Source organism: Myotis yumanensis, unplaced genomic scaffold (genome assembly GCF_028538775.1).
Source record: "Myotis yumanensis isolate MYYU_CA2020_CCGP unplaced genomic scaffold, mMyoYum1.0.hap1 SCAF_1, whole genome shotgun sequence".
Taxonomy (NCBI): domain Eukaryota; kingdom Metazoa; phylum Chordata; class Mammalia; order Chiroptera; family Vespertilionidae; genus Myotis; species Myotis yumanensis.
The window spans coordinates 206,438,675-206,463,008 of NW_027223752.1; the positions used below are offsets into that span (position 1 = coordinate 206,438,675).

At 43.0% G+C, this 24,334-nt stretch overlaps 1 protein-coding gene across 3 annotated transcripts in view; it reads right to left on the reverse strand.

Annotated features, from left to right (window-relative positions):
• CEP135 (centrosomal protein 135) overlaps positions 1–21,296 on the reverse strand; it is an 80,565-nt gene extending 59,269 nt beyond the window's left edge. For all 3 annotated transcript variants that reach the window (XM_070396308.1, XM_070396325.1, XM_070396315.1), the window contains exons 1-7: positions 21,194–21,296; positions 16,559–16,716; positions 11,578–11,768; positions 10,445–10,612; positions 6,613–6,754; positions 3,829–3,913; positions 369–497 (exon numbers count right to left, since the gene is read on the reverse strand). In XM_070396308.1, the coding sequence (XP_070252409.1) occupies positions 369–497; positions 3,829–3,913; positions 6,613–6,754; positions 10,445–10,612; positions 11,578–11,768; positions 16,559–16,671 (828 nt within the window). In that variant the 5' untranslated portion in view covers positions 16,672–16,716; positions 21,194–21,296. The remainder of the gene's footprint in view (positions 1–368; positions 498–3,828; positions 3,914–6,612; positions 6,755–10,444; positions 10,613–11,577; positions 11,769–16,558; positions 16,717–21,193) is intronic.
• Between the last annotated feature and the right edge of the window lie 3,038 nt (positions 21,297–24,334).

The window sequence follows — 24,334 nt, forward strand, 5'->3', positions numbered from 1 at the left end:
AGACTATCCCATTACACAAAGATAAAATGTTAGTATATTTTGGTTTCTTTTCTTCCAGTGTTTTCCCTCTCTGAGTTCATATATACAGTTTTTAAAAGCAAATTAAAGATCACATTATATCTACAGTTTATTCTCTTCTTTTAAATACTTAACATTATGGTGTATATATATTCCTGCCTCATTAAATATTCTTTACAAATATGGTTTTTCAATAGCTGCCCCCTTTATCTGAATACTCTGGCTCTGACAAAAATTTCCCACTGTAAATAATACTTCAGTGAACAATACTGTCACTTCTACAAACCCGTGGACCATTATAAACAGTTAGGAATTTATACACTCAGTAAAATAATGATAAAAATCATTACCTGAATATTTAAATGAGCAATAATCTTTTCGTTGGTTTTATTTTTAGTCTCCAGAGAGAGGATATCAGAGGAGCAGCCACCGTCCAATGCATTGGACAGTCGTTCTATCTCTCTTTCTCTTAATTCAATCTGAAGACAAAGTCATGACATCATTTTTAAAAATCTTGTTTTGACCCAAAATGATTAACACTGAATAAACATTTTTTTGGCTATATTTCCATTTTTCTTATGTTGAACAGTGTGTAAAAGAGAATAACATTCATATATGTACCCACACTTTATGAGATATGAAATACATATATGTAGAACAAAAATAAAAAACACAGATAATGTCAACATAAGAATTGTCAACATAGCTTTTGTAAATATTTCTATTGAATAGATTCTTCCTAATTGAGTTTTTGGTGTTTACTCTTCTCTAAAATTAGGCAGTGTTTATATAAAAGGAAATTGTCGAGCAGTGAAACTGAGTCTGAACTACTTCAGTGCCTGGTGGAATAATGTAGAATAAACAAAGGAATATAAAACACAAATAAAAATGAATTGCTGCTGAAACTCAGTATCAAAAAGGACAGGAAACTTGTGTGAATTTAATTAATTATCTATCATTTAGAAAACAAATTTATAATTAAAAAAAGATCACTAGTAATTATGAATTCACACTTACATGCAAGAATCTGGAAAAACCCACACACTTTCAAGCACTGGTTTAAAAAAAAAAATTAAAAACTAAGCACTCAATTCACCCATTATTGAGCACAGTTCTAGGTATAGAAAGATAAATAAAACATGATCCCTGACTTACAGGAACGCAGCTTTACAAGGAACACTAGCAAGTGAACCAATTAATTGCTGTGGAATTTGTTGTTTAATGGTAGAATAAAGGAAATAGGTATATGGCTCCAAAGTAGTTAAGGGAATAAATTTATTTATTCTTCATGATATGCACATACCTATAGAAATCAGAGCAGGTCTTATGAAATAAATATGCTCAAATGGTAATAATAAATGATGCTATGAAGAGGAGGAGTGTATGTTCCAGTCAGTGACACAGAAGCATAAAACAACATAGTATGTTGGAGGGAGTAGAAATGGCTCAGTGTGACTGGATTGTAATATACAAGAAAACTAATGATTGGAGATGAGTCCAAAGAATTAGGCAGGAACTAATTATGATAAACATTGAATACTTAGCCAAGGAGAAAGATTACTCTGGACTAAAGGATGAATTTGATAAGAATAAAGCAAAGCCAGAGGCAGAGAAACCTACTATAAGAACGGATGAGAGATGATTAAGGTCTAAAATAAAAAAGTGGAATAGGGTAGATCAGAACAAATAAATTTAAGGAGTGCTTAGGCAGGAGAACTGATAAAACTTGATGAGTGGTATGTGAAGGGAACAGAACATGATCTAGAAAGACTACAGAATGTTGACTTGGGCAGATGGTGAGGCTACCAACCAAAGTAGGAAACATAGGAGGAAAAAGAGATTTGAGGCAAATAATAAGTTCAGGACCAGGCATGTGAGTATGAAGAGTCTTTATCCAACTGGCAATGCCCAGTGTTAAGTTGGGTATATGGGTCTGAAGCTCAGAAGACAGGTTGAAGCCTGAAAGAATTTGGGGGTGTCATCAACATACAGACAATATTTTAAATCAACATGAGACCATCTGAGAAAACATACAGGGACAGGAGGAGGGGTCAAAGATAGAATCCTGGAAAACAGTAATATTTCAGGGAATGGGCAGAGGAAAAAAGCAAAGAAAAAATTATAAGAGGTTAAAAAACAAAATGAAGTCATAGAAGAGTTTCAACGAGAAATTATCAATAATGCAAATACTACAGAGTGGGTCAAGAAAATAAAGACTAAAAGTGTCCCTTGGATCTAGCAATGTCACTGGTGTCATTAAGCAGACCAATTTATGCGGTGGGGGGCAGAAGCCAGACTGCAACAGGTTAAAGAGTGAGCAGGAAGTAAAGAAGTGGACATAGAAGAGTAAGATGCTTTAGAGAAGCTTGCATGAGGGAGAAGAATAAGGCATTAGCAAGATGGAGAGTAGTTAGATTTTTTTAAGGGATGGTAGTGATGACTATCATAGCACCTTCTCATATGACTATTAAGAAATTAATCATTATAAAGTGGTCATATAAGTGTTTGGTAAAGAAAAAATAATCAGTTAAAGCAAGGTCTTAAGGAAAAGAGAGGAAATGGGACCAAAAACAGGGAGATAGACTAACCCTTAAACTGGAAGAACATTATTCTACGTGCATGAAGTCTTGAGAGTCTAAGTATGAATACTGCTAATTTTAAAGTTACTAGTAGATATAGGAAGTTGAAACACGGTGATATAGTGAGGAGAATTATAGGTTGTGGAAAGAGTTTGAGAGAACAGCAAAATTTAGACTTTATGCTGAGTAAAACAAAACTCAAGCAAAAAAAAGATAATAATAAGGCAAGCTAAGATTGATAACCACAATAAACTAGTGGTTTCCATCAGTATGGTTAGGCTATTTTCTCCAAATACCTCAGCTACTTCACAGAGATGGTGAAGACTAGTGGGTTTATGTTCATAAAGTACTTTGAAAAAACATAATGAAAATGTGATTATAGGTTGAAAAATATCAATAATATTCAACTCATGTGCATATTTGATATTTCCAACATCTCCCATAAAGTTTTTTGTCTGACATTACTATAATCCCTTTTCTTTAAACTCCATTTTAATCCACTTAATCTTCAAAGTACTTTATGAAAGTAAGAGTTATAACAACACAAGTTAAATCTATATTTGCATGTACAGGTCACATCACTCCAAAAAAATGCCAAAAATTAAAAAAGTGTTACCCAATTCAAACTTCAGTAAGCATATTAAGGAAGAAAGTCTGTAATTACCTAAATCAGAATTTAGTCAAGACACCAACAGGAAGTATGAAAGAACAAAAGTTGTATGGTCCTGATCTAACTCCATAATAATTCCCCCACTTCTTCAGAAAACTGTTTTATGAGATACTATTACTTATAGAAAAAACACACAAAATATATGGTAATAGAAGAGTAACTTTCAAAGAGATATGTTCAAAATGACAAAATCTGTATGTTTAGAGTAAAAAAAACAAATTAAAAGATCATTAAAAAGCATAGCATACTTTAAAAAACTATCTCCTGAGATGAAAATAGTAACATGGTCATAAAATTACATTTGGGGAAGTTGATGATTCACCTAAAAGAAAAACAAAATAACAAAACAAAAAACTACTATTCACCTAAATGCATAATGAAGTGAAATGGAGTAGAATTGCTCTAAAAGCATCTAACCCACTCCAGCTATTAACAAATTGATGAAAAATATAAAGACCATATAAAAACTCAATTATCAGTAGTATCAAATACAACCCAAATATATTTATAATAAAAGTATATGCTCTCAATCCCTACTATATAAATAAATTAAAATCTTACCTGCTTGCTGTAATCTCTCAGTCCACTTTCCATCATTGCTAATTTTTCTTGTAACTGATGGACTTCCTGTTGAAGTTCTTGAATTCTGAAACACATTCATAACTAATGCCAATATACTTTTGTTAAGTAATACAAAATAACAAGAAATGAAACTAGACACATTCTTTTATAAACTCTCTACTTTTTGTTTCTCAATGAATTAGGAAGTGTTGTGTTATGCATAAATGGAATATATCATCTTTCAGAGTTAATTTTATAAGAATGATAAAGAACTGAGTGGTAAATAATTTGAAATTCAGATACATTACACAATAAAAGACCTACTATTGCATTTTGATCCTTAGGACAACTCTTTGAGATGTTGCTGCTAATTCTTAAGTTCAGGAAATTGAGGGTAAAGTCCAAAACTCATAATATTAAGTGAAATAAGGGCCTTAAACAGGTTTTCAGATCCTAACTGATCCTGTATTTTCTAATAAACTATCCTATAATCCTGGAGAGAAGAAAAATATTGATATATATTACAATTTCCTAAGTAATTACAGCACTCTTTTCTGGAACCTATTAATTCTAACAGAATCAACATTTGTCCAAATCACCTGAATTATACAATTGCCCAAATGTATTTGTACTACATCGAGCCTTTCCAAGCAACTATAATAATAAAAGTGTAATATGCACATCGACCGAACGGCCAAATAGCAGAACAACCTTCTGAATAGCGGCACAACCTTCCAGATGACCACACTATGACACCCATTGGCACCAGGCCAGCCAAGGTGGTGCAATGTTATTGGTTAGGGGGCCCCATCATTGCCCCATGATCGCCCCGCAGAGGGAGGCCCAGGCCACCGATGGGCAGGCTGCAGCGGGTGGGCGGGTGGGCCTACCTCTGTGGGGGTGATTCATCGCAGAGCCCCAACTGGGTGGGCAGGGCCTACCTCTTTGGGATGATCGATTGTGGGGCTCCCGGACTGCGAGAGGGCACAAGCCGGGCTGAGGGACGCCCCCCCCGTCCTCAGTGCATGAATTTCATGCATCGGGCCTCTAGTTAATATATAAATGGCACAACTACGCTCCTACTGGAAAGATAAAGCCTGAAACCAGGTCTGCTTTAAGAAAGAGTATCCATGGGGTGGAGTGAGTAAGGCTGGACACAACTCATCCCTGCTATTACTGGAACCACATTTTCTACTCATCTAGGCTTAGGAGAAGAGTACATATGCAACTGCACTCAAAAAATGCACAAATGACTGAATGCAAACACAATTTGCATGTGCAAATTAAAACAAGATAATCAAGAGACTAATGCTACCTATGATGGTTTAATAGAAAAGAAAAATGATAAAGAGAAAGGTAAAGTCAGAAACCCTCCTTAAATAATACTAACATTGTTTAAGAAGCCCTAGATTATAACTCTAACAAACACACAAAATATTTCACAATTAAGGTCAGATAACTGTATAAATACAGGTACATAACATTGTGTGAAAATAACTGAGCTAAAAGATCCTAATTGAGTACCTTAACCACAGTTACCTTTCTAGGTTGTTATATTGATATTAATAAAATGGAAAAATTGTCCCATATTCTCTGCATAATCCACGAAATTAAAAGTAATCTGCACTAGCCCTGGCCAGGTGTCAGTTGAGTGGAGTGCATTCCGTACACCATAAGTTGTGGGTTTGATTCCCGGTCAGGGCACATACCTAGGTTGCAGGTCAATTCCTGGCCAGGGCACAAATGGGAGGCAACCGATTGTTGTTTCTCTCTCATATTGATATGTTTCTGTCTTTCTCTTTCCCTTCGTTCCTCTTTAAAATCAATAAACATATCCTCAGATAAGGCTAAAATAATAAAAAATAAATAAAAGTTATCTGCACTATTTCTATTGATGTATTCCATATTTTAATATGTTTCTCCAGCTATGACCATAGAAGCTGTCAACTAGTGCTCTCTTGCTCCTTTGAACCGCTCATAGTTTTCTTAAAAAAAAAAGTTTTTATTGCTTTCAGAGAGAAGGATGAGAGAGGAGAGGGAGAGAAACATTAAGGATGAGAGAGACTCATCAATCGGCTGCCTCCTGCATGCCCCCACTGGGGACCGACCACAACCCAGGCATGTGCATGACCTCCTGGTTTGTAGGTCAATGCTCAATCACTGAGCCACACCGGCCAGGCCCCATAATTTTCTTAATGGCATTTTGTGTATTTCTCTTGTCTCATCTTCACTGCCAGATTGTGAGCTTCTCAAAAGCAGCAACCCCCTTCTTACTCATTTTTACATCCTTAGAACACTTACATCGTGCCTTTCCTAGAAAGCTTAGTTAAAACGAAATGTATACCTAATTCCAATTTAAGCAAATGCAAACATATAGAACTAAAGAATCATGAGGCAAGAATTTTGAAGCAAGAATTTCAAAGCCAATTACAAATCTATCCATGTCCATCAGCATTTGACATAAATCTGAAGTCACTTTACTTTGATTGATGAAACCAAATGTCAAAGCAACTCTACTGAAATAGATTCTAAATGGCACCAAACAGTTTTAAAGCAAATATGGACAGAAACAGCAGGCATATGATCTATCTGATATCAAAGGTACAAAACGAATAAAAAAATTCTATATTCAGAATACATTCAGAAAGTATTTATCGAGTGCTTATGCAAAGCTCTGGGCTAGGCACTGGAGATACAATAGTTAATGAAACAAAAGCCCCACTGTCAAAAAATGTACAGTTAAGTTGTCAATTAACTAAAGCCAACAAGAAATTCTTTAATCACCTGTTATCAGCCACTTGTAGAAGGTCTGCAATGTAAGGGTCATCTGGCTGAGGAACTGGATAGGAACTGACTTCAGAGGGAGGGACTGGTTGGTCAATTTGCATTCGCTGGCGTCTAAAAGCAATACTTCTTTTCTTGCCGCCTAAAGAAAACAAATGTATATTTCCAAAAAAAATTAAAAACAAACAAACTACTGTCTTAGAATTAAATATTCCAGAAGGTTGACCTTTTTGTTATACAGTATGTCTCTAGCACATCATATATATGGATAAAATATTTTCTCCCCCATACATAAATACCCACCCTGATCTTTAAATGATGCCTTCCTGACAACCTCAACAGATATGGTTATAAAACAAGTTTTATATTCTGCACACTTGGCATGTGTGCCCAGATTTAATCTATTCCTCCAGTAAATGGGGACCAGATATTGGCAAGATTAAAACTTGAGTGTGTCTTGTGGCATTTATGTGAGCTCAAGAAGTTACCACCAACAGAAACCTGTCAAACAAGGAGTTTAAGACAGTGAGAATTGCCTTAATACACATGCATATTAAGCAATGCCAAAAGAGCAGATAACTGAAATTTTAAGTAGTAAAATTAGTATATAATGGAATGTCAACTGTAATATAAAATCATGCTGTAACCTGAATTAGTAGGGAATGTTTTACTACTTATCTTTAAAAATAGCAGGGAGTAATTTCTTTTTATCATTAAATACTAGAGGCCCAGTGCACAAAAATTTGTGCGCTGGGGGAGGGAAGGGGGGGATTCCCCTCAGCCCGGCCTGTGCCCTCTCACAGTCTGGGACCCCTCAGGCCTAAGTCCACCTGCTGACTTAGGCCCGCTCTCCAGAGGATCAGGCCTAAACTGGCAGCCAGACATCCCTCTGGCAGCCCGGGAGCCCTCGGGGGATGTCCACTTGCCAGTGGGGAGCAGGCCTAAGCTGCTAAGGAGGTGGGAGAGGCTCCCGCCACCACTGCTGTGCTGGCAGCCATCAGCCTGGCTTGTGGCTGAGCAGAGCTCCCCCTGTGGGAGCACACTGACCACCAGGGGGCAGCTCCTGCATTGAGCGTCTGGCCCCTGGTGGTCAGTGTGTGTCATAGTGACCAGTCATTCCCAGTTGTTCTGCTGTTAGGGTCAGTTTGCATATTACCCTTTTATTATATAGAATAGAGGCCTGGTGCACGGGTCGGGGCCGGCTAGTTTGCCCTGAAGGGTGTCCTGGGTCAGGGTGGAGGTCCTGCTGGGGTGTCTGGCCAGCCTGGGTGAGGGGCTGAAGGCTGTTTGCAGGCTGGCCACAGCCCCTTCAGGGTGGGGGTCCCCGCTGGGGTGACTGGCCAGCCTGGGTGAGGGGATGATGGCTGTTTGCAGGTTGGCCACAGCCCCTTCATGGTGGGGGGTCCCGCTGGGGTGCCTGGCCAGCCTGGTTGAGGGGCTGATGGCTATTTGCAGGTTGGCGAAGCGCCCCCCCTCCCCCACCAGCGACCCAAGCTCCCAGACTCTCCTTTTTTTATTTCTTTTTTGTTTTTTTCAGCACCTCTGAGTGGAGGCCAGGCGGGCTGGAAGCAGGTATCTGGGATTTATTTGTCTTCTATAACTGAAACTTTGTAGCCTTGAGCGGAGGCAACGGCTGGCCAGGGCCGGCGGGAAGCTTGGCTTCCTCCATCACTGGGGCAACCCAAGCCTCCTGCTGGTTCCAGCTCTGTGGCTGCCGGCTGCCATCTTGGTTGGGTTAATTTGCATAGTCGCTCTGATTGGCTAGTGGGCATGGCTTGTGGGGGTGCAGCGGAGGTGTGGTCAATTTGCATGTTTCTCTTTTAATAGATATGATGATATCCTATTTTAGTGCAAACCACATGGATAATTTATCTTTTTCAGCATCTAGCTAAGATTATACATGTACTTAAAAACTCACTGATCCTCATGAAAACACAACTATGTCTTTCTGAGAATCCTAACAAATTTGGTATTCTCTTATATCTCTCGTTCTGAGAATGAAGCAACTGAGTCAAAAGTATTTAAACAACCTGCTTGTAGTTACACACCTAAACAAGACAAACCATTTTCTTCTTCCCGTATCTACTGATTTCCTTTCTTGATTGCGCCTCAATTTCTTTCATAACCTTCTTCTTCCCTAAGTGCCTTAAATAAGAACTTCTCTAGAGTCTGTCTTTGGTTCTCCTCTCTTCCCGAACTATACAATCTCACTAGATAATTCCACAGCTTTAATTTCCAAGATACTCCAATGACTCCCAACTTGAATCTCCATCTGGGATCACACTTCTAAGAACAGATCTACATACCCTACTGTGTACTGGAAATCTCAATGTGATTGTCCCATGTAACACCCTCAACATATCCAAAGGTGGATTTCTGCCCCCACCTCCCACATTCCCTAGCTTGAGAAATAGTACCATTATCCACCCACTGAGTCACTTGAAACAGAAATCTGAGCATTCCCCTTACCTTCCAAGTCTACCATATGCAGTTACTAAATTCTAGAGATCACATCCCTGAATCTCTCTTAAATCTGACCAGATTATCCTCTTTTTTTCTCAATCTTTCAGTTATTTCTGAGATCTTTCCCACTTTTCCCCAATTTTCTGCCATTGGCTCAGTCTGCCTCTCATTTCCTGCCACCTTGAGCTCCACTGATTCTTCCCCACCCGAGCCTCTCAATTCCTAATCTGTCAACTCTCATGAGTTTCTTCACTTAGTTTCAAGTACATAACAACATGACTGCGCTTGGACTCTATCTCTACTTGGAACTATACTAGCTTTTGATCTTCAACTCCCTTCTGATCATGATCTTCATCTGACCAAGTTACTATTGGTCCACCCATGCTCTTTAATTTCTCAATCTCTACCTAGTCTCATACTCCTGCACTTTTCTACGTCTCATTTACTCCCATAATCTTGATCCCATGGTTCAGACATCTCAATGACCTTATCATTAGTACAGGACATTCTTCCACCAACCTTATGCCTGGACAACCATCAGCTTGGATATGACCCATCATCATCTTTTCTCTTGCTCAAGAACTGAGCATAAAGGTAAAAATAATAAAATAAACTAAGAAAGTATATCTTTTCCAAATATTTTAAGTATGGATCACTTTTATAACTAAAACTAGAGGCCTGGTGCATGAATTTGTGCACCAGTGGGGTCCCTCGGCCTGGCCTGCAGGATCGAGCCGAAATCGGCTCTCCGACATCCCCTGAAAGGTCCCGGATAATGAGAGGGCACAGGCCAGGCTGAGAAACCCCACCAGCGCACAATCGGGGCCAGGGAGGGACGCGGGAAGTTGGCCAGAGAGGGACGGACCACAGGAGGGCTCCAGGGCGTGTCTGGCCCATCTTGCTCAGTCCTGATCGGCCAGACCCCAGCAGCAAGCTAACCTACAGGTTGGAGCATCTGCCCCCTGGTGGTCAGTGCACGTCACAGCGAGCAGTTGAGCAGCCTTAGCATATCATTAGCATATTATGCTTTAATTGGTTAAACGGACGACTGGACGACATATTAGGCTGTTATTATATAGGATAACAATAATAAGAAAGAGAATTTAAAACAGAGATTAAGGAAATAAAACTCTGGGCATTAAAGTTAGACTTCTTACAGCTAAGAAGATATTACAAGTTTATAAGCACATGTAAGAAATACTATCTGGATATTCAGAAGTAAATCAAAAAGTTTATGTGACTATCCAAATATATCTTTTCAAATACTAAAGTCTAAGCATGAAAACCCAAAGTCCTATTTCAGTTAATAGTTTAACTGTCTTTAAAACATTAGATGTAAAAAAATTGTTTAGAGAAGGAACTGATATACCTGGAGTCTGTACAACAGCATGCAAATTCTTCTCTTGAAGTTGTTGAATTTTTTCATTCTTAGCTTTGCTCTCTTTCTCCAAAAGTTTGAGTTTATGAACATACTGGTTATTTAGAAATTTCAGATCAGCAGTTTCACGTGTACTTTCCTTCAATGTAGTTTTCAACTCTTAAAAGATTCAAAGACTATTTTACAGATCAAGAAATCTATGAAGTTCTTCCACTTCACAAAATACAAAAAGACCCCAATTTGAAAGGCTCTACCTAATTCTTATGCATGGTTTGTTTGAAAGCCTACTACCTTTTCTACTATTAACAAAACTGCAAATAAGTCATGAAGCACAAGAGGGAATCATATTTTTCTTCTGCTGTAATATTCACCATGGCTTTTGACCCTGTAAATTGGATATCAAACTAAGAAATTATTAATTCATGCCAGGTTTTGGACAGGGCTTTCAAGTGAATGTAGAGTTTATAGCAGTGGTTCTCAACCTTCTGGCCCTTTAAATACAGTTCCTCATGTTGTGACCCAACCATAAAATTATTTTCGTTGCTACTTCATAACTGTAATGTTGCTACTGTTATGAATCGTAATGTAAATATCTGATATGCAGGATGGTCTTAGGCGACCCCTGTAAAAGGGTTGTTCGACTGCCAAAGGGGTCGCGACCCACAGATTGAGAACCGATGGTTTATAGTAATAGAGCCATATAATTACTCTTTGCCTAGTACTTTTGAAATCATTTTATTGTACCTTCTAGCTCAAAAACGGAGTATTAAAGAATCAGAATGATGTATTGCTTTTAACTTACTTTAATTCTCTTAATTTCAGTATAGGGAAAACAAAAGTTGTTTCAAGAGCATTCCCTCAGTTCCAGCAGTTAACCTTTTCTCTAGCAATTGTAAATGTAAAAGTTTAATCCAGTTATAGTATAGACAAATACAGATATGGAATGAAAATTTATTTTACTTCTCAGGAACTCTTCAACAAACCCTACAGAATTTCAAGAGCTGTTACAAGAGGACCACCACATTGTCTAATTAATAGTTTTAAAATTAGACTAGCCTTTCCTACACATAAAATGAAAGGGGACAAAAATATGGCATTAAAAGAAAAAAATCACGAAATTTTACCTTTAATGTGTTGGGCCGATTGTTCTCTCAGTTTCATTAATTCCAGGTATAATTCATTATTTTCCCTGCTCAATTTTGCATTTTCAAGTTTGTAAGGTTCCAAAGCAAAATCAAAATTGGCACTTTCTTTTTCAGCTTTCACAGCAGATAATTTTGATTTCCTAAGACTTTCTGTTGTATGAACCAGGTCACTAGAATTAAAGAATAGAAAATGTAAATACAAGGAAACATTCTATTAACTTTCTAATATCTAAAAATAGGGTAATATGGAAATTGGTCGGGACACTGTCACACTAACGACCGATCAGCAGGCTGCGTGCTCAGCAGGCGCAGGTGGGTGGGGACTTGCAGCATCGGGGATGCGATGGCGGCTGCCGCTTGCCCAGGGCTGGCCCCAGGCTCAGGCAAGCCGCCGATGGCTGCTGTGAGGGCCCCAAGCTCAGGCAATGAGGGCCAGGCGAGGCTCAGGCAGCCTCACAGCTGGCAGTGGCAGTAGCAGAGGTGTGATGGGGGCGTTGCCTTCCCCTAATCGCTGGATCGCCTCCTGCATAGGGAGGCCAGAGGCAGCAGCAGCAAGGGGGTGATTGGAGCAGTGTCTTTCCCTGATCAGCCGGTCACCTCCGGCAGAGGAAGGCTAGACTGCGGTTTAGGCCCGCTCCCCTGAGGGCTCCCAAACTGTGAGAAGGGGCAGGCCGGGCTGACGGATCCCCAGGCCTCTAGTCTACACTAATAAAAGAGAAACATGGTAATTAGCGTACGACCGCTACCCTTTTCATTGGCTAATCAGTGAGTATATGCAAATTAACTGTCAGCCAAGATGGCGGTCGGCAGCCATGCAGCTGGAAGCGAACATGAGGCTTGCTTGCTGCAGTGAAGGAGGACTCCAACGTCCCCGCCTGCGCTGCTGGCCTCTGAGCTGGCAGTTTGAAACTTTGTAACAAATATAGAAGCTAAACAAAACCCCAGGATCTCGGAGCTGGAGTTATACATTGTTTCGATTATAGAACGCAAACAAACCAGCGGAAGCCTCAGAGCTAGAGCCAGAGTTAAAGCTGGCCCAGAATAAAATAAAGAAAGAGAAAAAAAAAAGAGCAGTTGGGAGCTTCAGTCAACAACCACCAGCCTGAAAGCAGCCCTCAGCCCCTCACCCAGACTGGCCAGGCACCCCAGTGGGGATCCCCACCCTGAAGGGTGTGTGACCAGCTGCAAACAGCCATCATCCCCTCATCCAGGCTGGCCAGGCATCCCAGTGGGGACCCCCACCCTGATCCAGGACACCCTTCAGGGCAAACCAGCTGGCCCCCAGGCCTCTATCCTATATAGTAAAAGGGTAATATGCCTCCCAGCACCGCGCTCAGCGGAGCCTCGAGGCCTCCTGGCACCGGATCAGTGTGACAGGGGGCAGCGCCCAAACCCCCTGATCGCCCTGCGACTCTGTGTATGACAGGGTGCGGCGTCCCAACCCCCTGATCGGCCCTGCTCTGTGACAGGGTGCGGCGCCCCAACCCCCCTCCCCCCCCCCCACACACACACACAGGCCCTGCTCTGTGTGTGACAGGGTAGAGCCATAACCTCCCCATCGGCCCTGCCCTGAGTGTGACAGTGGCGGTGCCCCAACACCCTGATCAGCCCTGCTCTGTGGGTGATAGAGGGCAGCGCCCCAACCTCCCCGCCCCCACGGGCCCTGCTCTGTGTGTGATGGGGTAGAGCCATAACCTCCCCATTGGCCCTGCCCTGAGTGTGACAGTGGCGGCCCCCCAACCCCCTGATCTGCCCTGCTCTGTGTGTGACAGGGGGCGGTGCCCTAACTCCCCTATCGGCCCTACTCTGTGAGTGACAGGGGGGAGCTCCTCAACCCCCTGATCGACCTTGCTCTGTGCGTGACAGGGGGGAGCTCCCCAACCCCCTGATGGGCCCTGCTCTGTGTGTGACAGGGGGGAAGCTCCCCAACCCCCTGATGGGCCCTGCTCTGTGCATGACAGGGGGCAGCGCCCAACCCCCTGATTGGCCCTGCTCTGTGCGTGACAGGGGGTGGCGCTGCAACCTCCCCATCGACCCTGCCTTGAGTGTGACAGGGGGCGGTGCCCCAACCCCCCAATCGGCCCTACCCTGAGCGTGACTGAAGGTGGCATCGCAACCTCCCAATCCGCCCTGCTCTGTGCATGACAGGGGGCAGCGCCCCAACTCCCCAATCGGCCCTGCTCTGAGCCCGGCCAGGGGCTGCACCTAGGGATTGGGCCTGCCCTCTGCCACCCGGGAGGAGGCCTAAGCCAGCAGGTCGTTATCTCCTGAGGGGTCCCAGACTGCGAGAGGGCACAGGCCGGGCTGTGGGACCCCTCCCTTACCCCCCCCCCCCCCCCAGTGCACAAATTTTTGTGCACTGGGCCTCTAGTATAATTATAAAAGGCTTAAATATGTTAAATGCCAAGTGAATTCAAATATAAAAACAAACACTTAGGAGTCTTTCAAGGTACTATGAAGCATTAATAAATTTCTCAAAACAAGATTAAGTTATAAATTATCTATAATAATAAAAGCATAATATGCTTATTAGACCAGATGAAGCTGGGGCTGTGAGGGAAGCCCGGGTCCCAGGTGCCAAAGGGAAGCCGGTGCTGGCAGCCGGGAGAAAGGTCTACTCTTGCACGAATTTCGTGCATCGGGCCTCTCGTCCTATATAATAAAAGCCTAATATGCTAAGTGTCTGACTGTTAATTCGACCATTTGACCAGTCGCTATGATGTGCACTGACCAGGGTCAGACGCTCCAACTGGTAGGTTACCTTGCTGCTGGAGTCCAGCCGATTGGGACCAGGCGAGATGGGCTGGACCACCCTAGAGCCCCTCCTGCGGTCCCTCCCTGGCCCGCATATGCACAGTTGGGGTCCCTCGGCCTGGCCTGCACCCTCTCGCAATCCAGGACCCCTCAGGGGATGTTGGAGAGCTGGTTCAGCCCGATCCCCACAGGCCAGGACGAGGGACCCCACTGGTGCACGAACTCATGCACCGGGCCTCTAGTATACACATAATTAGAATTATCTTTGAATCTCCCCTCTTGCTCATTTCCCCCATGCCCAATTAGTCACCTGATCCTGTGGAATCTGTGAAACTTACTTGTTTTTTCAGCAAATATTTATTGAGTACCTGCTACATGCTAAGTGCAAGGTACACAATAAATAAGATTCAGTTCCTTACCTCAAAGAACATAGACTAGTGGAATATTTACTCCCAACAATACTTATTGAGCAGGGAAAGCAATAAAGAACCCACTGCCATGGAGCTTATATTCTACTGACAGTTTATCAGAAAGTTATACTACTACTAGAGGCCCAATGCATGAAAATTTGTGCAAGAGTAGGCCTTCCTTCCCCTGGCTGCCAGCACCGGCTTCCCTCTGGCACCCAGGACCCAGGCTTCCCTCCTCCAGCCACCAGCAGGCACCCGGGACCCAGGCTGGCTTCCCTCTGGCACCGGCTTTGTCAGGAAGGACGTCTGGAATGATGTCTGGAAGACATCCGGTCTAATTAGCATATTATCCTTTTATTATTATAGATGTGATAAACTCAACAAATACTTCAGTGCCAATTATGTATTCAGCCTGTCCTAGGTATAGTCTCTGGTCTCGTAGGTATAGAGTTTGAATTCTAAAGATAAGTCAAATGGAAGTTTCCAGTAATAATAAGTAGTTATGGTGGCATGTAAGAGACATGATAGAGTCCAGCAGACTATATAGCTAACTAAGCACAAGGGCAAGGGGACAGAGAGGAGAGAGAGACTTTACAGGCAGATAGAACAGCATATGGAGAGACCATGGGTGAGAGTGTACATATGTTTAGGGAGCTTCAAGTGGTTCAATACATGGGAGATGAAGCTGCAGGGCTAGATGAGGAAGGGTTTTGAAGGCCATACTAAAGACCACAAAATATTTTTCACCCATTCTCTCCATCATCATCTCTTATAGTCCTTCTGCAGCGATTTTCAACTTTGTCATCGCATGGCACACATAACTAATTACTAAAATTCTGCGGCACACCATAAAAACACTATTTTTTGCCGACCTGACCAAAAAGAAGGCATAATTTTGATTTATTCACACTATTTTTGTGTTGGCTGTTGTCATTTTTTATTTGACAATCTAAGGGAAAAGAGATCAGTGCCCCTGACTAAATAGTTAGGTATTGCATGTCTTAAAAATTCTTGTGGCACACCAGTGTGCATGCCATGGCACACCCATCGAAAATCACTGTCCTATTGCAAAAGCTCCCAAAGCTATTTCCCTGCCCCAGGCTCAAACCACAGTAACAGACCTCATGTGGAAAAGAAAATCACAAAGGATCCTTCAGTTAAGGTAATACATAACAGCTAAAGAATTACCACATATAAGGTAATATGTAACTGCTAAAGAAATGACCACATTATTAATGTAATAGTAAAGACCAGTGAGGCCGACACAGAACTCCCAATTATATCAGAAAACCACATTAAAAAGTCTGTAATTCTATCCACGGGGAAAATCCTCAAAAATGTTTACTTTAGACAGTATAGTGCAGCGGTTCTCAACCTGTGGGTCGCAACCCCTTTGGGGGTCGAATGACCCTTTCACAGGGGTCGCATAAGACCATCGGAAAACACATATATAATTACATATTGTTTTTGTGATTAATCACTATGCTTTAATTATGTTCAATTTGTAACAATGAAATTGGGGGTCACCACAACATGAGGAACTGTATTAAAGGGTCGCGGCATTAGGAAGGTTGAGAACCACTGGTATAGTGTAAATGGTGACTCCTGGAGTTCTACAATATGGAGACCCTGAATTCATGATGGGGAAGCAGGATCTGCAACAAATAGATGTGCTTTGGATGATTTAAGGGCTTTTAAAAAATCTACCAATTTCTGTACTGTAGCATGAAGTTCAATCAAACCAAATAAATGAAATTAAGGTTCATACAGGTTTAGAAATGTATTTTCATCTTTACCTGAAAAGTTTTTCTACCAAGGGTAAACACTCCACTGTCAGAGTCTGGCGGTATCCCAACTGATCCAATCTTTTTCTAATATTAATATACTTTCTTTCTGCAGCTGTAGTCATCTTGTCTTCCAAAACTAGTTTTATTCACTTCCAAAAATTTAAGTCCTAAAAGAAAAGAGTGAAACATCATTATATTATTATAGTTACTATTATTGTTTCATGATAAGAAAATATTCCTTTTAATTGGAAATAATTCTTTTTCCTCTTTAGATAGGCAGACTTCTGCAACATTTAGATTGATTTAAGTAGAATGCTTATGATATTCTTGTTGCTGCATTAAAATGAGTATCTGGCCCAGGCTGTGTGGCTCAGGGTTGAGCGTCAACCTATGAACCAGGAGGTCATGGTTCAATTCCGGTCAGGACATATGCTCAGGTTGTGGAATCGACCCCAGGATGGGGCATGCAAGATGCAGCCAATCAATGTTTCTCCCTCCCTCTCCTTTTCTCTCTGAAATCGATAAAAATATTTTTTAAAAATGAGTATTTGTTCATAAACCTCTGTGTAAAAAGTGAAAATCAATAAAGCTTCTAGAAGAAAAAAAAAAAGAATATTTTCCTGAGCCAGAGATAGGAAGAAAATCCTTAGAGAAGACTATTTAAAAAGCGCGAAATGTAAAAGAAAAACTTGAAAAACTGTACTTCACCAAATTAAAAATGTCTGCTCATTAAAATATTCCATGAAGAAAACAAAAAAGCAAACAAAGTGGGAGAAAATATTCATAATATCTAAAAAGGATTTTTATAAGGAATATATAAAGAATTCTTGCAATTCGACTCTTAATAAAGACAAATAACCTATAAAAGAATGGGTTAGAGTTTAACAGGCACCTTGCAGAAGATATCTGAATGGAATAATCCCATGAAAAGGTGCTTAAGACCATTAGTTATCAGAGAAATTCCAGGTATACCGGTTGATAATGCAGACTTTTTTTCAATAGATGGAGTTAGACATATGTTGATATATATGCAATTTGATACGTATGCTATTTTGTTGTATTGACAGCAAGGTTCAAAACTTCATATGTCAAATCTGCTGAAGGTGTTAACATCATAGATATTTTTATACTTAAACATGTTGAATTTCGTGCCAAAAAAAGAGCATTTGTGGGAAGTTTTAATTCATTATTTTGAAGAAAAAGTTATCGTATACTTCAGGAAGCTTATGGTGAACATGCTCCATCTCAAGATACTTGTGAACGCTGGTTTAAATGCTTTAAAAGCGATGATTTTGATGTGAAAGACAAAGAACGTCCAGGTCAACTGAAAAAGTTTGAAGACCAACAATTTCAAGCATTATTGGATGAAGATGTGTGTCAAATTCAAAAACAACTTGCAGAAAGATTAAATGTTGCTCAGCAAACAATTTCCAGTCGTTTACAAGCAATGGGAAACATTTTAAAGGAAGAAAAATGGTGCCACATCAACTGAACGAAAGACAAATGGAAAACCGAAAAGTCATAAGTAAAATGTTGTTTCAACGGCATGAAAGAAAGTCTTTTTTGCATCAAATTGTGACTGGTGATGAAAAGTGGATTTATTTTGAAAATCCCAAATGCACAAAATCATGGGTTGATCCAGGTCAACCATCAACATCGACTGCAAGGCCAAATCACTTCAGAAAGAAGACAATGCTCTGCATTTAGTGGGATCAGGAAGGTGTGGTGTATTATCAGGTGAAACCATTAATACTGATCGCAACCGACCACAAACAATCAATTTGAACCACGCTTTGATCGTAAAAAGACCAGAATGTGCCAGAAGACATGGCAAAGTAATTTTGCTTTATGATAATGCACCATCACTTCAAAACCAGTTAAAGACACGTTAAAAGATCTTGCCTGGGAAGTATTAACCCACCCGCTGTATTCACCAGACCTTGCTCCTTCAGATACCACTTGTTCCGATCGATGGCACACACACTTTCTGAGCAGCACTTCAAAACGTACAAAGAAGCGGAAAATTGGGTCTCTGGATGGTTTGCCTCAAAACAAGAAAACTTCTATTGGGACGATATCCACAAATTACCTGAAAGATTGTAGCTAGCGTAGGACATTACTTTGAATAAAGCACTTTTGATGTTTCTCTTGAAATTATCGTGTTTTCTTTTATTACAAAATCTGCATTATTAACCGGTACACCTGGTACAAATTAAAACCACAATGAGGTACAATTTCACCCATACTAGAAAGGCTAAATTAAAAGGTTGTCAAGGATTTGAAGCAACTAGAACAGTGGTTCTCAACCTTGGCTGCACATTAGAATCACCTGGGAATCTTTTTAAAATCCTGATTTCTGGGCCTCATCCTCCGGAAATTCTGTTTCTTTGTTACTAATGTTGTGGCCCCACCCCATAACAAAGAAACAGAATTTCCGGAGGATGAGGCCCAGAAATCAGGATTTTAAAAAGATTCCCAGGTGATTCTAATGTGCAGCCAAGGTTGAGAACCACTGAACTAGAATCTTTACACTGTTGACTAGAGTATAAAATCACTGTGGAAAATATCAGGCAATTTCTTATAAAGTTAAACATACTTCTATTCTATAACTCCGTAATCTTATTCCTAGGAATTTACTAGAGGAAATGAAAATAAGCAACTTACAAAGAGACTCTACAAGAATATTCATAGCAGCTTTATTCATAATAGCCCCCAAATGGAACAAACTATATGTTCTTCAACAGCAGGATAAACTGTGATATATTTATACAATGTAGTACTACCCAAAAATAAAAGAGAAGGAACTACAGATACATATCAACCACAGAGATGAATTTGAATAACATTATTTGAGCAATAGAAGCCACCCACATATATTGCATAATGCCATTTACATAAAGTTCAAAAACAGGTAAAATTAAACTATGTGGACAGAAATTAGAACAGCAGTTGCCTGGGGCCATGGGGATGGGTGGAGACTGACCCGAAGGGTTAAGAGGGAACTTTCTGGGGTGATGAAAATATATTGATTGGGGTAGTGTTACACGAGTGTACACATTTATCAAAGCTTTTCAATTAAGTACTCCTAAGATCTGTGCGTTTCACCATGTAAATTTTACTTCGATAATAAAAATAAACACGTCTCTATACACGCTTTTATCCTTCTTTTAAACTACTTATGGACCTATTCTCTATCAGTCTGCCCTAAAATGTAGTTATTAAAAGATCACTTCTTTAGAAACTTTGCTCTTTTCTAACCTTTGCCAGGAAAATATGGTCCTAATACTCTAACCAGAGGTTCTCAACCTGTGGGTCGCGACCCCTGAAAATACATCCTGCGTATCAGATATTTACAATACGATTCATAACAGTAGCAAAATTACAGTTATGAAGTAGCAACGAAAATAATTTTATGGTTGGGGGTCACCACAACATGAGGAAGTGTATTAAAGGGTCGCGGCATTAGGGAGGTTGAGAACTGCTTTACAGCGCTCCTGCACTTCACCCTTTGCCAACAGTGACATCTCACAAGTACCGGGTCCGCAGAGGAGGCAGCGGCGCTCTATTCCAGGGTGAGCCAAGGCCGCGCCCCGAGAGGGACTTTCCGACCCTCGGGTCCCAGCGCAGGTGGCAGCGGGGCCCTGGAGTCCTGGTCCGCCCTGGCTGCACCTCCACTCGCCCATCATGCCCAGCACAGGCACCTCCTCGACTTCTCCATCCACAGGCCTTTCCTGCCAAGAGGTGTCCCTTTGGGCTTCCTAGTTCCTTCCACAGAAGGGACCTGACATGCAGGGCGTTTTAGAGGAACTCCTGGAGTCACCAGAAATACACCTGTCAGACCAGGACCGTCCTCTCTGTCTGGTACCAACTGTGGTTACCTTACCGAGAAAGAATACTTCCTCACATCCCGGAAAGGGAGGGGGAAGGGGGAAGAAAGGGGGGAGGAAGGGGAGAGGGGAGGAGGGAGAGAAAGAGAGAAGGAGGGAGGGAGGAAAGGAAAAGGAGAGAGAAAGAGAGAGGGGGAAGGAAGGGAGGGAAGGAGGGAGGGGAGAGAAAATGAATATGAATTTTTTTAAAAAATCAACAAAGGACTGATGAAAAAGATGAAAATCTTCCCAAGGAAAAAGCGAAGACGTATCAGACCTTCCTCTCCACGGGCTGCCGGCTCCATCTCCCACCTCGTGTCCCGGCTGAACGCGGCCAGCGAACAGCCCGAAGCCGAGGCCGGCGGTGCCAGCGCGGAGGTCCGCCGTCCCCCCGCCCCGGGGACGCCTGGCCGGCCCGGCTAAGCCCCCGGTCCTCCCGCTTCGAGCAGCAGAGACCGAGGCGGAGGCGCCTCCCAGGTGCGGGGCCGAGCGTCGGGGCGCTTCTGTGTTTGCAGAGAGCAGTACGGCCCCGAAACGACGCGGGCATTTAACCTTCACCCTACCGCCCGGCGGCAGCGGCCGGCCCGGAGGGAGGAAGGGGTGTCGGAGGCCGAGCCTGCGGGGCCTCTCGGCGCCTCGCCCGGGCCCACTTCCTCCCGCGCCGCGCGGCCTCCCTCCCGGCAGCGCCCGGTCCGGCCCGGCCCGGCCCGGCCACGGGGACGCCCGGGAGGCGACGGCGCCGACCCGCCGGGTCCTGCAGCCGCCGCGGGGCCCTCACCCGAGCTCTGGCCGCCGCTCCCTCCGTCTGCGGTCGCATCGCCCTCGAGCCTGCCTTCCTCGTCGGCTCCTTCCGCCCCAGCACGGGCTCGGGCGCTGGGACAGTTTGAAAATGGCGCGGAGAGGCGCTCCCGGCCCGCACGGAGGAGGCGCGCCGTTGCCCCGGTAACGGGAGCGGCGGACCGAGCGGCGAGCGGCGCGCGGCGGGCGGGGACGCGCCGGCAGTGATGGCGGCGACGGCGGCGCGGGCCCGGGGCCCGGAAGCGACGAGACCCGGGCGGCGCGAGGCCACGGCGCCCCCTGGCGGCCGGCAAACTCCAGACCCCAGCGGGTGGCGGCGGTGCGGTGGCGGCCGCTATAGGCCAGGTGCGTTCACATCTGGGCGCGGCGTGAAACGCTGCCCAGCCCTGTTCCTGCGGACAATCAGCCTTCACCTGCAAGGTGGACGCCTACTCACCGGGAAAACTCCATGTAAAAGCCACGTGGTAGCCCTGGCCGGATGGCTCAGAGGATTGAGGGTCGGCCTGCGGACCTCAGGGTCCCGAGTTCGATTCTGGTCCAGGGCACATGCCGGGGTTGGGGGCTCGATCCCCAGTGGGGAGTGTGCAGAAGGTAGCCTATCAATGATCCTCTCTCATTGGTGTTTCTATCTTTCTCTCTCCCTTCCTCTCTGAAGTCAATAAAAAGGTATTTTTTAAAAAAGTCACGTTGTCTTTGCAGCTTTTCCCGACAGCCACCCACAGCCATTGCTCCCACACCCATGTCTCCATAAGGCTCAGTGGAGATCAGGGGTGGAGAACCCTGCGAAGGGCCATTTGGATATTTATAACATCTTTGGGGGGGCTATACAAATTTACTAACTTGAAAATTTGCCTGCTGTATTTGGGTTAACATTTCATTACCTCGCCCTTAATGCCTTGGCAAGGCCAGACCAAATGATTTTGCCGGCATTATACAGCCTGCCGGCAGGATGTTCCCCACCCCTGGTGTGGAGCCTTATAAAGCAAGTCCTCACTTAACGTTGTGACTTTAAGCAAAGGATGTATGACAAAGGCAGTTCACCACAGGCTAATTGATATAAACGAGTTAAGATCCTACTACATATTTCCGGTCACAAAAAAATCACCAAACTTTTAAAGAAAAGTCTTCTAATATTAAATATGGAAATAAATGTGATCTGTACATATACATATTTTCAGAAAGATTAATAAAATAAGATAATTATTTTTCAACCCACTTATTGCACTTCAGGGTGGCAGGTGGCCAGAGCCTATCCCTGCAGCTCAAGTCACACGGTGGAAATTCACTCTGGACAGGATGCCCTTCCATGCAGGGTGCGCTCACACTCACACCACACTCACTCAGACAGGGACAATGTGGACACCCCAGTTAACCCAACTTGCATGTCTTTGGGATGTGGGAGGAAACCCGAGATCCCCAAGAACATTCACCCAGACATGGGGAGGACAAACTCTACACACACAGACAGTGGCCCCAGCCAGTATTTGTTTTTCTCATCAACTTCATAACAAAAGGACCTTTAAACGAACGATGTTATTCAGGACCTCTGTATTAAAGACTTCATCTCATCAAAACATAAGTGTTTGTATATCTCTCCTGGACACCCCCAATTGTGAATTCCTTTCGCTAGAGATTATCTTACTCATCTATGTTTCTTTAGTATCTACCACATTAAACATTTGTGAATGGAATTAAATAGAGAACCTGCTCACATAAAGAAAACACATGGTCAAATCCTAGAATTCGATTTCTCTCCTGAAATCTTCTATTTCTCTTCTGAAATGATCAGAGAGGAATTCAATTCCTTTTTGTTTACTACTTTCCCCAAACGTACTTACTCTTTGTCTATCATGTAATTGCTCTATAGGTTGTGAATAATTTTGTAAACATTCATGTATTGCTTTAATGTGTGCCTAGTCTGTTTTCCTTTCTGTTGGGAGCTTAATAAAAGATCAAAAAGTGTGAATTAAATCAAGTTGAATTGAACTGAACTGAACTGAATGAGCTAGGCCTTCTGATACCAAGTCTAGAATGCAAAGTTGCCTGCCTTTAGCAAGGAGACCATAGATAGGGCTAAAATGTCAATACTACTGCCAGCTAATTTACATCCTTTTATTTAAGCACCAGGGACTCAATTTCCCTATTGCCACAGGTGTATGCTTTGGCTAGCAACCTGATTGTTACTGGCAGATAAGGATAATGGTTATGATAGTTCCAGTCTGTCTGGAGCCTTGCAGTGGAGCCTCCGTAGTGACTTGGCTACAAAAGGCACTCAAGCTGTGTAAATGATCAGATGTTATGAGAAGCTATTCTTTAGCAGCAGAGACACTGGAAAATAATTCTCAAGAAAGGGTCCCTTTTAAAGCACAACGCTAAGGCATCCTGATGATGTAGCAATTTATCTTATATATCTCTTCTTGACATCCCCAATTGTGAATTTCTTTAGTTAGAGACATCAGAAATTTTCATTTCATAGTGGTAGTGCAAGGAATTACACCTTTTAATCACCTTTTGGAGTCAGTAAGAGTAGAGAAAAGAGCAGGAGCTCTGTGTGAATAAAAAGACTAATAAGCAGTAATATCCTATATAATAAAAGCCTAATATGCTAAGTGTCCAGTCGTCTAGTTGGCCGTTCACCCAATCAAAGCGTAATGTGCTAATGATATGCTAAGGCCACTCAACCACTCGCTATGATGTACACTGACCACCAAGAAGCAGACGCTCCAACCAGTAGGTTAGCTTGCTGCTGGGGTCTGGCCAATCAGCACTGAGCGAGATGGGCCAGACATGCCCTGGAGCCCTCCCACAGTCTCTCCCCGGCTGGCCAACCTCCCATGTCCCTACCTGGCCCCGATTGTGCACCAGTGGAGTCCCTAGGCCTGGCCTGTATCCTCTCTCAATCCAGGACCCCTTGGGGGAATGATGGAGAGCTGGTTGTGACCTGACAGTGGAACAACCAGTCACTATGACCTGCACTGACCACCAAGGGGCAGACACTCAATTCAGGAGCTGGCCCGTGGTGGTCAGTGCGCTCCCACAGGAGGGGCACCGCTCAGCCAGAAGCCAGGCTCATGGCTGGAGAGCGCAGTGGCAGTGGCGGGAGCCTCTCCCGCCTCCGCAG